Below are 16547 nucleotides of genomic sequence, written 5' to 3'. Positions count from 1 at the left end.
TATCTTATCGATCATGGCGATATCGCGATCGCCAGAAACACTTTTATATTGTAACCTAGTCACAATTTTTATTAACAATTTCTAAGCCTTTACATTTAAAATTTTTTTTATTTAAAATAAAAACAGAAAATGAAACAAAAGGAGTAAATTTTAGTCTAATATATCTTACCAAAATGCAATTATTCATGTACTTGAAAAATAAATTAAAAGCCAATCACACAACAACAAAAATACCAGAATAAGACTTGTTATTTTCTATTGTTTTTCTTTTTAATTCTGAATACAAATCCGATTTTTAACTAATTTTATTATGTATTTTTGTTAGATTAACACCCCCTCTATAAACAACGAAATAAGATATATATATTATATTAATTAAGTGTCAAATAAGTGCTAGTTTAGTGATTTATTTTTTATTTTAGCTCAAAGAATTTGGTAGAAATTTGCATTTGAAATATTATGTCAAGTTAACATTTCCAATGCAAAATAAAAAAGTAAAAATAACAAAATTAAGTTCTCTCTTTTCAAGTACTTTTACAATAAACAAAATTGAGCTGTCTGTTATATTATTATTTTAAAATACAAGCCGAAAACGCGATCATGTATACATACATATATGATCAATGCACTAATAAGAATAAAGTACCTTCTAAAATCGGGACGCAAAACATCAATTTCGGTGTTCGGTAATCTGTGTCTTTATTTTCGTGTTTCCAAGATATACATCTGATTTTGTATGGGGTGCTCAACTCTCGTCTTACCCTCTATCTAACCAGAAAGCAAAAATTAACAAGAATTAAGTATGGTAAGTTAGGGGATGAAACAACGAGAAGTAAACACTAAAATCAAATGTATACCTCGGAAATACCAAACTGAGAAAATAATTTAATACCGAAATTATTTCTCTTTTTTATTGTTAGAAGTTCTAACAATATACAATTTTGATAAATTGAATTAAGCTAAAAAGAAGTAAATTAAATATACATATATACGTGGGGAGTGGAAGGAGAGAGAGAGAGAGGGGGTGGAGGGGGGGGGGGAGATAGAGAGAAAGAGAGAGAGAGTTACATTGAATGTCGCGTGTTTATTTAACAATTTAATAATATTGATACGATATTAACGAGCATTTGTAAGAACCACTTTCCAAAAATACTTAATTTTGATTACAATAAAACTTCTTCAGCACGTCACATATTATAATGTGTTAAAGGACTTGAAAATTTTTTTAATAGCAAAATTGTGACGTATTGGAATAGATTTAGAAACTGAATTTGTATTCAGTATTTAAAAAACTATAGGAAATGATTAGTCTCACTCTGGTGTTTAAAAGTCATTTTTTATAAAAATATATTTTTAAACTTTCATCAAAAATTTATAATTACTTGTAGTTTAAAACAGTAAATATATCATAATAAAAGATATTTAAAGTACAAAAATATCTGTTGTTCTCAAGTTTAATGTCATTCTAGGCATCCGAGGAATACCGGGAACATAGCACGCACAAAACTCAACGGGCTCGCAAAACACGGCAGAGGCAAAATCAACACATTGTCGAGCAGCATAGCACAACTCTACAGGAGAGCTCTACCGTCACCACAAAGCGTAGCAGCCAGCAGGAGCTATCGAAAAAGAATTTCAACGTTATTCGATTGAATTCCATCCCACTACCTATCGCAAGCGGTGGCACAGTTACTTGTAAGTGTGATACCTTTTGCTTTATTTCGACAACTTTTTAAATTATCATTCTTTAAACTTTACCACGTATTTTAAAATTTTCCAAAAAGGATTTTTTTAATGATTGCTATATAATAATATAAATTTGGATGCTACAATTGGTTGGACACCCGAAAATATAAAAATTACTACAGTAATTATTAGCAATTATTTAATCTTTTTACATAGAAGAGTGTGAAATATTAGTAATATTTTCTCATTTACGATAGCAAAAATTATTTTGCAATTCTAATTTTAATCCACAGAAGAGAGAACAGCGCAGGGCACTGCATAACTTAATGTTATTTCATATTTACTATCTAAGGATTATAAAATCTTTAAAATCTATAAAATTATTTAAAATGTAACTACTAATAGTAAATTGAAAAAAATAAATTTTAAAATTAATTAAACCAAGTTAAAATTGCTATCAATGACAATGCTATTGATGAACAGAATTCGTAGAATTGTCTGACTTATTACTAACTCATACTACTTAGAACAATGCACTGTTTTCTTATTCTGAAACAACATAGATTCTCTTTTTGATATTCCCTCTTTTGCTTACATTAGTCAAAATTCGTACAATGAGAAAAGATTTTATTATGACAAAGTTCGAAACTCCTGGTTATTTTTATTGGTTTTTCAAAAATGGGTATTTTTTAACGTGCTATAAAACTGCATTATTTTAAATGTATCCTTTTAAACGTGACTGGTTGCATAGAATAACAAACTCATTCTCGACGTTGATCAAACTGTAAATAATTTCAACATAATATTTTCATTTCACAGCAGTTAGTTTATTTAGTCTATTTTCTATTATTAGTTTAACTAGCAATAGTCGAACGCACGTCGACTGAAACCAATTCGCTGCGCGGAAATAAATCATGGATTTTACTGCGCAACGTGTGGCTACGTTGCTCTGTCCAAGATGTTTACGATGCGAATTCTTTCACCTCGCGCAAGACGGTTTTAGCCCATTTTAACGCGCTCGTATAGATAAAACTTCCTTTTTTGTCTTTTTCATTAATACATTCTGATGAACACTTACTTAACTTTATATCGAAGATGCGTCATTAATCATGCGTGTGCATTGATGACGCATTTGTCTATTCGCGCGTACAACTTGATGACTTGATGAGTTGAATTGATTGATGACGGACGATGCAATCTCATGTAACAATTCGAGATTAAATTAAGAACTTTAATATAATAAGGCAATTATTATTTTTAAATAAATGGAACAATAGGATTAATTCAAAAGGAAAAAATAGTTTAATTAATCTAAAATAATAAAATAAAATTAATTTTTTCAAAATTATAATAATTGTAATAAAAATTACAAAAAAATTTTACTTTGTACAATCATTATTAAAATTCTAAAAATATAATAAATAAATATATATTAAAGTATTTAAAAAATTTAATTAAATATTAAAATATTAATGTTAATGTTTATCTCTAACTCTCTCTCTCCTCTGAATGTATTTAGTTTACTTTTTAAAATTCAAACAATAATAAATAGAATAATAAATAAAATAAACCGTGATATGTATAACATATATATAAATACTCTTATTTTAATGTTACAAATGTAATTTATAAATTTTTTTTAATATAAAAAATGCTACACAGATATATGCATTATTATTAGCGCTATTTATACAAATTGTTATTTAGCGTTAATTGTTTTAAAGTTAAAAAAATTTTTTTGTATTTATTATTAATTAATAACTACTCAATTAATACTATAACATCTAAATGTAATTCTTGACTCCTGGTAAGTTTCTGACGTGTATTATTTTTTATTTATTATTTAATGTTAAGCACTTATTATTTTTTAATTTTTCACTTTTTATTTGACTTGTTTAAGATAGATGTGTTACCTCGCTATAGGACAGTAAATAATTTTAAATACACTTGATCATATAACATGGACGACGTACCCATTCTGTTTGAACTTTTATTCTTTTGAAATAGCTCAAAAATAAGATTGAAACGTTTGTAAATATCGAATTTTAAATAGATTTCGTTTTTTACGCAAAAAATCACGTTTGATTTTTTTTGCTCATTCTTTTAGTAAACTTTATACTATTAAGAGTCTTTATTTATGTTCTTTGCATTTTTTCTAAAAAAATGCATAGAATCATCAATCTTTATTTAATTGTAAATTATTTAAAAAAAAACAGTGTAAATTCTTGATATGATATTGAGATTTTAAGAACAACTCATGTAAATGATTACATTAAAGAATTTAAGTAAAGAAGAGTTAACCGATCAAAACCTGACGATGACAACAAGGTAACCAACTCTCATTTTATGGCATTAATTGTGATACAAATTAGTATTTATTTTTTATAATATTAAATGATATTGGAAATTATATAATTGCGCACGCCAATACTATAGATAATATAACATATTTATCAATTATAGAATTATATAATTGATGCAAAAGATTAACTCCCCAGTTTCCATGCATGCGTTGCCGCGTTGACACATATTATAATATGTGTCAAACGCACGCGTTTGAAAAAAATATTTGATAGATAATTTACAGACGCGCGTTTTATTAAGGAACAGGATTATAAGATTATAATCCTATTTTAAGAAGATGAAACTTCTTTTAAACTTTAAAGTAGAAAATTTTTTTTATAACTATTACTTGATATTCAAAATAGGAGCCTCCCCTTTCCCTCTTCCAATTCTCATATATTATAATATATTACAATCTTCTAAAATCTATATGCATATTCTAAAATTAACATGGAGAGTTCCAGATATGTATTTCACATATTTTGGAAAGTTAAATATTAAGATATAAAGGAGGATGTTAAAAATGGACCGATTTTTGTCCCCGAAGATGTAAGTAAAAGAAATAACGTTTTTTATAAATGTTGACCTCTATAATCAAAATTTTGAACAAAAATATGATAAATTCTAGAAATTTGAATGATGTATCGAGTCATTACAAAACGCATCCGTATGAGTTTTTGGGGGAGTTTAAAAGGAAAAAAGGTAAAAGCAGGTATCTTTTGTGTGCATTTATAAGGAAAAATGTAAGCAATTAAGTGTGGGGACGGAGGTACTTGCAAAATCTGCAAATACTTAAAGAATAAGAACTTCTGCTTGTGTATACAAGTGTTATTTTCTTTTAATTTTCTTTTTTATATTCTACTTAATTAAAAAGTGAAAATTGAAATATACAAAAAGAAAATAAAAATATATAAAAATAAAATACAACACATTAAAAAACAAAAAAGGAAAAATAGAATCAATATCTTGTCGCATCCTCGTTGTGGTTCCGGGTTCGGCAGAGAACGAGATTAAAAGAAGTGAAAGATACAAGAAGATAGTTTTGGGAAGGTGAAGTGGACAAAACATACTCACACACAGTTTACAAAATCATAGCAAGTTTATAAAATGACATAAGTTATATTAAATAAATCAAAGAATCTATTTACATTTATATACACAATCAGAAGTTCAATTGCTTACATTTTTACTTACAAATGCACACAAAACATGTTTTCTTTTACATTCTTCTTGTTCAATTTTCACGGTGTTCCCTAACGCCCAAAAACTTCTCAATATTTTTTTTGTATTTAGGAGGTCACAATTTATAAAAAAACACTATTCCTTTTACTTATACCTTCGGAGGCAAAAATCGGCCCATTTTTAACATCTTCCTTTAATGTCGTAAAAATAATATTCCAATTGATCAAAATTGGATTATAAAGTTTTTAAGTTTGGAATAATTGCACATATGATAGATATTACAGTCAATGGCCGAAACTTCACATAATCAGTCTAGTCGTAATGCTAATGCTCTTTAGCTCGCAATTTTTATTAAACGGTATTTAAAAAATAATTAATGTGTTTAATTTTTTAAAAACAATTATATTTTTATTAAATAATATTTTTTATGTATGTATGCAGAATTATAAAACAAATTAAGAACACGTTAAAAATAAATATTGAAGAAAAAAACATTAATTTTGTATAGTAAAAAAAGAAAAAATTTTCTAATCTTGTAACTTTAATTCTTTGATCTTGAATGTTATGTACTACTTTTACGATATCAAATTCTATAATTTAATATCGAACTTTCCAAAATTTACGAGAGACATATCTTTACTTGTAAGATTTTACTATCTCTCTTGCAGGAACTATCAGATTGAATTAATTTTTATAACATGAAAAATTGTACTGTTAAAATCATTGAAGCGACGTTGGAAGCATCTGGAATGAGCGCGCTATTGTTCAAAAAGAGAGGTATATAGAGTGGAATCGGTGTTTCTTTTTAGTATGTTAGCACATTATTGTGCTAACGTCATTTTTATCTGAGACAATTATATATAGCACTAGAAAAAGACCCCGATTCCACACTATGTACATCTCTCTCTTTAAACAATAACGCGCTCATTCTAGATATTTTAATTTCAATGATCAAAATACATTTTTTTTTGTTTTGAATCAGTTTTGGAGATTTACAAGAGAAATCCTTTTATTAAAATATTAAAATATTAGTGAAAAATCATAATCCTGCCCCTTTAATTCTAATCTATGTGGTTTTTTCTTACGAAAAATAAAACACCGACGCGTCTGTCTGATGACGTTATCACCTACTACTAAAAGTTTTATAGATCAAATTAAAAAGTATGAAATCTTTTTAATTATGCTTAAATGTTCTGGTTACGCATCAAAATATGTGATTATAATAACAAAGGATTATATAATTAGAAATTTGGTTTATATTTAATTAACATATTTTAATTCAATGACTCTATTTTTATAATATTTTTTTCCGTATTAATATTGATTGCCAATGTTATTCAATATTAAATATCTTTTAATATTTTATGATAAGTAAATAATGAAGTGTCAAAGAAATGAAAGGAACAACAATAACTCTTTGTTATTGATATTTATGCAACTATTTATAAGATAAGCGAAAGAGTTCTCTTTTGATGGACGAGGTTACGCTGAAAAAACAAGCGGCGACGAGACGTCATGCGATGCAATTATATGTAATATTTCATGGTTGACCAACGCGCGTTCAGAAAGCATCACATGACAGACACGACAGATTCGTATTCGCGCTTTATCCACCACCCTGCCAAAAATATGGCGAGCTGGACAGACCGGCACGTAGAAGGACGGTATGTATGTCGAATAAGCGCAACGCACTGTGTCCGCGATATTAATATTGGGTGATTAAGTGACTCCGGATGCACGTACCCGCGTTGGTCCAAAGCCGAGTACCAAGATTCCGCGGCAGAGGATGATAGCGAGTCCAGAAAAAGACCGATCCCTTCCACGTCCGCAGCTTGCTTCTTCATCCTCCGATCCAGGTCCCTCTCGCTATGTGAAGATCAACTGGAGTGATTTTACGGTCGACGAACCCGCGCAATTTGATTCCGGACGCTGGTTTACACCTTGCCAAGAGATCAATATCTTGTTGCTGGATTCTTGTACAAATTCTTCCGCCTCCAGTTCACTAAATATTATTTTTATTTTTACTTTGCGATGTTAGTATCACGAGTTCCAGGTATACGAAAATAGAGATGAAAATCGGATGAAGGATTATTTTAAAAGTCATTGATTTTTATTAGAAGATTACGTCTTAGGTAACTTTTGACACGTGCCGCTGGATACGCGAATAAAATTGCATGTTCGCGACGTCACATTTGTCCGAAATTAGTCTGACTTGACCAACACCCGTTCCTCTTCATCATATCGACTGTAGCACGCGTTAAATACGTGATTAGTCCGAGCCGGTTCGTTTACTTGACGACTTCCTTTGGTAAATGAAATGATAATCATGGAAACGTAATCAGGATGTTGCGCAAAAATTTCTGTCTACAAATTTTTTGTCTACACAAAAAGAACATTTGTCAACGAAAGAACGATTTCTTTAAATATTTTGTTCTTTATTTGTTTAGATTTATTTATTTTATTTTATTTTATTTAAACAATATAATGTTATACAAAATTATCTTTATTGACTAAAAGAAATATTGATTTATTAAATCAAGCAATATTATTAACAATTAATTAAATAATCGTATTTGTTTCTTTAAATAAATAGTTGCGTTCGACTATTCCAAAGAATATATTCCTTTGCTTTTATTAAGTCTAATGAATTCTTACTCTCTGTGTATCTTAAGAATTCCAAGATTCCTTCCACGTGGTAATAATTTACGTAACCTTTCGTAAAACGCGAAGAAACGAAAAAGAATGTACAGTACGTAGAATTATTTTAAGAATATTTTTTTGCAACTTTTTCTATGCTTCAGATTCATTTGAAATTGAAAACCGAACATTATATCATTACTGCGTTGTTAAAGCAAGATACAAGGTATAATTATTAATTTTTAATTCTTTAGCGAGGTTTTTCTCTAGTATCTTTTGGGAGACATTGTTTTCTAAGAGTTTTAGACTAAATTCAATTTTTATTTCAGAATTTCAAAATTTAAACCAACAAAATTTCAAAAAAATAATTTGGTTATCATAAAATTCGATGTTAAAATTAACGAAAGTTGAATATAACTTGAAAATATTAAAATTTAAAAAGGTAGTAATCTTCAGTAAAGATGCGACTTGTATTAAAGAAAAAAAAAACTCAACACAAACTTTAAATAAAATAAAACAGTATGACTTAATAATATAAAAGTTTTCCAAAATTTTTTTAATTTTGTTTACAACTTGGATTCATCATTTTTAATTTCTTATTTTTGATCTCGGATTCGATTAAAACATTATCAAATAATCTCTTGGGCAAAGTTTCATGAAAAGCAATTTATAATATAAAAGAAAATGCTTGAAAGGTGTTAATAAAGAATTACAAGTTTTTTCATTCTTACGTATAACATTGGAAAACTTATTTATTGAATTTCTAAAATAATTCAATATGAAAGAAGAAGAGGTGGATATTTGGTTTGCAGGAAGAAGAGATTTTCGCAGTAAAATGTTTCTTCTCGAGTTATCATAATAATAATTCGTCTGATTAGTTTTTGCCGCTCACGAGTAGTATCACGTTCCAAAGACGACCTCGAGCCCTCTTCTTTAGCAATCAAAAGCAATATGCCGGGCACCTGGCAATAACGTCATCACACGCGCGCCTAATGATGGTCACGTCGTCGCGTTCCCGATTTACCCCGAACGGACCCGTCCAGCGTTGATTCCATCACGTAACCAGCAGCTATGCAACCGATCCATCCGCGAGAATCGCGGCTATACACACATACACGACGTGTAACATACGTATATATATATATATATATATATATATATATATATATACATCTTATATATATATATATATAAGATACATCACACATCGATACACCTGCGTCATAAATTTTCGAGCACCAGGTGCAGGCGCCGCTAGACCATCCACTTCCTCCCACCAGCCGCAAAATCTTCGGATTAGCGCGTGCGTAAACCTCCATAGGTTCATCCTGACTATGCATGCATGCACAAATATGTGAGCGTTGCTCACTGTTGATGATATTCCTATGTACGTGTGATTCTCGTGTAGAACGATAGAGAGGGATAGATCTGTTTTTATAAAGAAAGACGGAAGAGAGGATGAGAAAGGGGGGAGGCGAGAGAAACGAGGATGTTTGATAGACCAGCAATGTGGCAGACGACACGAAACTGGCCTCTGGTAGCTAATGCTGGAAAAAAGATCACCCAGCCAGATGAAGCACTCTCATCGTCTTCGCCGCCGACCGACTTTGGTACTGGTGCGACCGTCAGTCGTGCCGGAGATGCGCCCTCGTGAGGTCGACTGATAGGCGCCATCAGACTGGAGATCTCGCGAATGAGATCACTGGAGAACATCGGAAGACATTGTTACCGTTCGGTTAGTCGGTCGGTGGGTCGATCGGTCGGTCTCCTTAAGTCGGTTGCTTCGCGGAACCCCTCAGAGATTCTCGATTTCTTTTTTTTTTTTTTTTTTTAGCACAGACATTTCGGTACGGGGAAAGATTTATTGACGCCGATCTATTCAGGGGATCTTAGCTTTGAGATGTTGCGTTTTGCACGTAACGGCGCACTCGTTACCAAATTCTTTCACTTACGTTGAATTATCCCAACCAATATTTGAAAGTGATGTAAGATTATTTTTACATTTTCTCCGCTTAAAGTAAAAATAGAGTCTGCGAAGGAAAATTAAAAAGGGTTGTTAAAATAAGCTATTCCGTGCAAAACCAATATGTACTTGTCTCGGTAATAATTGTAAAAATAACATACGTTAATTCTTTTAACATGAATACATAAATCTTTCTCCCTTTGAAAAAAAAAACGTCGATTATTAATTCAGAGTGGGCGATTCGGAATAAAATCGGTGCGAGTACTCCGTAGTCGAATCGCTCCAGTTCATCAAGTGCGTCAACGTCGACGGAAATTCGTGCGATCTTAAAGTGTTACTCGTTGGAGATGATTTGGGCAGACAAGGTAGAAGAAATACCAGCCACGTGGCAAGAGGTATCGACCTTCTATAGAGCTTGGTTGAAGAGCGTATTCTTCAGTGAATTCAATCGCGCCGAGCGCGGACCGGTCTGTTACGCTAAGAGCGCCGAAGAAAAAGAAGTTCCAGGACCTGGGCTCGATTTCGCGCCGCTCATCTTTCAGAGTATCTTCTACATTGATACGAAAAAAGGTTTTGCATTCAAGAGAGCTCTCAATTTGTCTTCGATTATTTTTAAACGGCAAACGATATTTGAAATGGCTTTATCTTATCATATGAGCAACTAAAAAAAATTAATTTACATTCTCCACCACGAACTTATGAACATTTATTAAAAATTAAATACAAAATCTGCACGCGCGCGCACGATGTTTCGTACATTACACAACTTTTTTTTACACAACTTTGATAAAAAAAGATATTTTGACTTATCGTTTCCCTTTTTTTTTTTAGATTTTACAAATTTCCTGGACATATATACACAAATTAATAATTATTTTTGTATGTTTCAACGTGTAACTTCCAAGTAGATTTGACCTAATTAGTAAAAATACGTTAGGCACAAGAAAATATGAGATTCTATTTCTGAGGAATATTATTTATGTGCGATCATATTTTACTGTGTATCTTTGAATATGAAAACGGTGAGCACGACAAACACAAACATTAAGCAGTTATTTTTGATATGAAATCTTGTTTGGGTGCGAAAGCTACAATTTTATACGCTAGTGCCAACCAATCGCGGCGCACTCGAGGAAACTATGTCGCGCGGATGTCCTTGAAATGTGTCTGATGAACGCCACTCTGCTCGTTTTCAGCTGAAGTAAAGATGCCTAGCGGAAACATAGACAAGCCGGTTATCGAGGACAATCATGACGGTACGGTATCCATCAAGTACGAGCCGAGGGAAGAGGGCCTCCATGAGATTTATGTGAAGTTCAACGGCGAACATGTCCAAGGTAAATTAATCCATTCATCTCGCAAATTAACAACGACTATGCAATCGTGAGGGGCGATCGATCATACGGAGATTCACAGAACTTCCAAGAATAACGCGCTAATGTGCGATCCGTACGATCCTGAAACACAGAGCCTATATGAAATTTCATTCCCCGTGTAATGGATCCCGCGAGCGCCAATTTGCGCTAATAATAAATCTCTCCGTCCGACAAATTAATTTACTTTACGCGACCATCATTAAATATAATATTTCCTAATTATATCTTCTCTTCTTAAATCAAAAAAATTTTATACATTATTTATTATAGTATATATTTTATATAGATATATTACAATATATAGTCTCATTAATTTTATTAAGGTTTGGTTTTAATTACACGAAGTATTGTTTGAAAAGTTTTGCAAACGTAAATACATAAATAACTGCAAACAGAAATTACTTGCATGATTTGATTACGTTATTTTTTGTGTTATCCGAGAAATTTTATTTATGTGTGTATAATCAAAATTAATTCTTTTGTATAGTGACTAATAATCGTTTTATTTGTATCTAGAGCGCTCGCTCGAAAAAGGTGTATTGCACCTCGAATTTGACATTGCTCTTCCCTTTGTTTCTCCCTCTCTGTTGTCTATGCAATTATCCCTATTTTTCTCTTTAATATAAATATGCAAGCATTTTTAGGTGATAATATAATTTTATTTACAAAATATTTGATAACAGCATAATTTTCTAACTTTTCCATTTTTAAAAGCATGAGACGAACATTTACTTTTACTGTTTAAAACGAAATTTGTTTAGAAAAAAATAAAAAATTTTTAGTAATATTTCGTCAAAGATAACGCTTAACAAAATCGTGCAAAGAATTTTTCCTCAACGTTATTCAAATGTTTATTTACAAAACTTTTTAAACATCCCTAATTTCAGACAAGCAATTATATAAGTATAAATTTTTATAGATAATCTTCATCATCCCCTCCCTATTCTCTCTTTACATTCATTTAACATACAAAAAAAATTAATATTGCATTAACAGACAAATATTATCTCATATATTAAGTAAGAATATAAAACATCTTTAAAGAATATTTAAATATTCAACTTGCTTACATAAAGAAACTTTGTATCTTTTTAAATATTTTTATAAAGAAGAAAAGATGGTTACGGACTAGTGGAGTTGTGGAATTTACGATATCTCATATACTTTGAATTCTAGGGATAAATTCCATCCAAATTATTTTTTTACATACAGCTGTTTAGAGTTTAAACTTTAGATTAATTAACATTATAACATGGCCACTGATCATTAATGTTTGTTTTGTTATCATAAAAATTCCAGTATTGCAAGTAGCTAAAAGTTTTATAGGTGTCTATTCTTTACATCATTTTGAGAAATATGTCGGGTATTAATCTTTTAACTTTAGTATGACTTAAAGGGCTTGAATATGACTTTCAATTGACATAATTTAATTTAATGTTTGACATAATACATGCATTGAAGTGTAAAGTTATATTGCCTGTGTTTAGGGTAATGAACTACTTGCGCGTGTCGCGAGTATAAATCTTGTAATCTCTTCATATTGTAATATTTTTTACAATATTTTTACCATACTTAGCTAATATTGTTTGTTATAATGCTTTTATTAGTATTTTTGCAATTCACAAAGTTGCAAGAGCCAAAGATTTGTGTACATATACTTTTGTGTACATTAAAACTTTTTAATACTATTATCAAAATAATTATTTATTGTGCTCATTAGATAATTTTTATAATGTTGAGATAAAAATATAGTATTTTGTTAAAATTTGAAATTATCAATTTTTTAAAGTTTTATATTCTTATACAAAAAAATATTGTTAATTTGACAAAATATTCCAACTAAATTAAAATTTTGTCAGTTCAAGAATTTATACATATAACTTAAATGCACAAATTCAATTCAAGTATTTATATAGTTAATTGAAATATATAAATACTTAGGTTGAACCATCCAAAAGTATATACCACTTAGGATGAATTTGATTAAAAGTTTTATCTTGAATTTGTGATTTTTTTCTTATATTACTTAGATTGAACCATCCAATAATTTTTTTGCTTAAAGGAAAAACCAAACACTTGGCGCCTTTTTTTACCTTTTTTAAAAAGGTATATAAATACTTGAATAGACAAAATTTAATTTATTTGGAAAATTTATTCAAATTAACAACATTTTTTTCTTAATGTAAGCAAGAAATGTTGATTGATATTAATTTCTTATCTGTGCAGAACTATATTAATTATTTATGTAAAACAAATGTTCTTCCGTGTGACTTACGTTAATGTACGAGTTTATTAACAGGTTCACCCTTTAAATTTCACGTCGATTCCTTGGCGAGTGGATATGTAACGGCGTATGGGCCAGGTTTGGTTTACGGTGTTTGTGGCGAACCTGGAAACTTCACTATTTCAACGAAGGGCGCCGGCGCGGGTGGTCTCTCGCTGGCTGTCGAAGGGCCCAGTAAGGCTGAAATAAGCTGTCACGACAACAAGGATGGCACAGTGTCAGTGTCTTATCTACCTACTGCTCCCGGAGAATACAAGATTACCGTTAAATTTGGGGACAAGCATATTAAGGGCAGTCCTTTTGTCGCCAAAATTACAGGTAGGTGGGATTGTTTTAGAGTTCCTAATAGTTATTTCGAAGATATATTTTACAAAACTGAGATACCAGACTAATTTAATAATATTCTCAGTCTTTTGTTAATATAAATATATTAACTCTCTGACTGCACACAAAAAGTTACGTTTACTGCACACATGGGTGTACGACATTCGGGAAACTTTAACGGCTTGTATCTCGGGCAGAAATTGACGGACGAATTTTTATCCATTTTTTTCATTTCTAAGGAAAATTTCTCAGAATTGTGATAATATAAATTAGAAAGTCGTATGTATAAAGTGGAAAAAGATATATTCGGTAGACTGACAATAAATTAACAAATTTTGTACAAAAATTTGCTTTTTTTTTAAACGGCTGCATTTTGTTAAAAAAAAAAGTTCAAAATAAGATAACTGGAAAGCCGAGTTTTTCGATTTGTTCTAAGAAGTATTTTTTTTTTTTAAGATTACCGAATATTTTTCGATTTAACGGTATTAGCTTCAAATCGAAATCATTGAAATATTTGTAAGTAAAACGACAATTATTGATTTCATGAATATTTACTAATTATTTAACTCAAATATTTTATAATTTTTTAAAACTGTAACTTAAATTATGTTCTGCTACAGTTGCTGCAGATTTTTGCTGTGTGATTTTTGCACATCGGTTTTTCGCATTTCAGGCATTTGAAATTGGTTTTTCTGTTTAAATGTGATAGGCAGAAACCGCATCTTTTTTGTTTCGTCATTTTATTATCGCGCCATTTTAAAATCATGAAAATCTTGATCTTCGGTTCGATTGTCTCGTCAATCTTTGTCGATTGTCGATTTTCGCTCTGCATAATTTTGTGACATTCCCTGCACACTGGGTGTATCGCACCCGAAATTGAACAATTTCGTTCACGCTCTTGAACTAAGCGAGTATTGACCGGATCAAGCACGCATAAGATAGAAGGGACCCCTAATTTTTTTCGCTCTATGTTCCATTTCCCCACTACTACTCGTTCTAAAATGACGCACGTTTGAAAATCGGTCTGGGTATGGCTAACCCAGTATGCAGTCAAAGGGTTAAATTCTTCGTTTCTAAAATTTAGGTTTGATATTTACTTGTTATTTGAAGTGTTCCTTTTTATAATAGAAAAATTAACACTGTTTCTAGGCGAAGGCCGCAAAAGAAACCAGATCTCCGTAGGTTCTTCCAGCGAGGTGCAACTGCCGGGCAAGGTATCCGATGCCGACATCAAGTCTTTAAACGCGTCTATTACGGCACCCAGCGGTCTGGAGGAACCATGTTTTCTTAAGAAGATGGCGGGAAGTGGTAACATGTGCGTGTCGTTTACGCCGCGTGAAGCGGGCGAGCACACCGTGAGCGTAAAGAGGATGGGCAAGCACATACCGAATTCACCCTTTAAGATTGACGTGAAAGATCGTGAGGTCGGTGACGCGAAGAAAGTCAAAGTCTCCGGACCCGGTTTGAAGGAGGGCAAGACCCATGTAGAGAACAATTTTTCAATCGACACGAGAAACGCCGGCTTTGGTGGCCTCTCCCTCTCGATGGAAGGTCCGAGCAAAGCCGAGATCCAGTGCAAGGACAATGAAGACGGCACTCTGAACATCTCCTATAAACCTACCGAACCCGGCTACTACATTATGAATCTGAAGTTCGCGGACCATCATGTCGAGGGCTCGCCGTTTACCGTCAAGGTCAGCGGAGAGGGAAGCAACCGACAGAGGGAGAAGATTCAGAGACAACGAGAAGCAGTGCCGATCACCGAAGTCGGTAGCCAGTGCAAACTGACCTTCAAGATGCCCGGTATCACGTCCTTTGATCTCGCCGCCACTGTCACGTCTCCTGGTGGCGTCACCGAGGATGCTGAGATCAAAGAGGCCGAGGATGGCATCTACGCGGTAGCATTCGTGCCCAAAGAGTTAGGCGTGCACACGGTATCCGTGCGTTACAAGTCCATGCACATCCCCGGCTCGCCTTTCCAATTTACGGTTGGCCCGCTCAGAGACGGCGGTGCTCACAGGGTTCACGCAGGTGGACCTGGTTTGGAAAGGGGAGAGCAAGGTGAGCCGTGCGAGTTCAACATCTGGACCAGGGAAGCGGGCGCGGGCACTCTCGCTGTCTCCGTCGAAGGGCCCAGCAAGGCGCAGATAGACTTCAAGGATCGCAAGGACGGAAGTTGTTACGTCAGTTATGTCGTTAGTGAACCCGGTAAGCCATGAATGTGTTTTTTATCTATGGTCATCGCACATTTCTATAAAAAGTACCGCGTCTTTTGCACGTGTGCAAAGAATTACACGTTTCTGATCATTAATTTAAAACTGCAACACCAAGAAATTACCAATCCATTTGAAGAATCCGTAAAATGTTACAATATGTCGGTGAAGATGGACATTTGCCAACATCGATATACCATTCTTGACTGGTGCAAGATAATTATCAAATACGATTGGTACCTTGAAAAAAACAGTAATATCAGTCTCTAATGTAGATTTGTTCACTAAATCAATTCTATCAAATGACAGATCATTTACGCACATAATCTATCGCAATACAAAGAAAGATTATTTACTGCACACGCATGCACATAATTGATTACGTGCTGTCGCCTGAATGATTCATGATACTAAAATTACCCGCATGAATTTTATGGATCACCGGTGTTATCCGGGCAAAGTAAATCAATCATGACGCGGATGTTAATACACTATTTTGACCCGTTACATAACAAGTTACTTTTTTCAATAAACTTTTT

The 16547-nt window shown here is 32.2% G+C and overlaps 1 protein-coding gene across 10 annotated transcripts in view; it reads left to right on the top strand.

Annotated features, from left to right (window-relative positions):
* LOC105831938 (filamin-A) overlaps positions 1-16547 on the top strand; it is a 132127-nt gene that overhangs the window by 104278 nt on the left and 11302 nt on the right. For 7 of the 10 annotated variants that reach the window (XM_036285602.1, XM_036285600.1, XM_036285601.1 and 4 more), the window contains 4 exons: positions 1470-1695; positions 11008-11148; positions 13487-13789; positions 14945-16003. In XM_036285602.1, the coding sequence (XP_036141495.1) occupies positions 1470-1695; positions 11008-11148; positions 13487-13789; positions 14945-16003 (1729 nt within the window). The other 3 variants (XM_036285603.1, XM_012672441.3, XM_012672443.3) reach the window with 3 other exon arrangements.

Source organism: Monomorium pharaonis, chromosome 4 (genome assembly GCF_013373865.1).
Source record: "Monomorium pharaonis isolate MP-MQ-018 chromosome 4, ASM1337386v2, whole genome shotgun sequence".
Classification (NCBI taxonomy): Eukaryota; Metazoa; Arthropoda; class Insecta; order Hymenoptera; family Formicidae; genus Monomorium; species Monomorium pharaonis.
The sequence above is the reverse complement of the archived record's forward strand: the minus strand, read 5'-3'. Positions and strand labels throughout refer to the sequence as shown.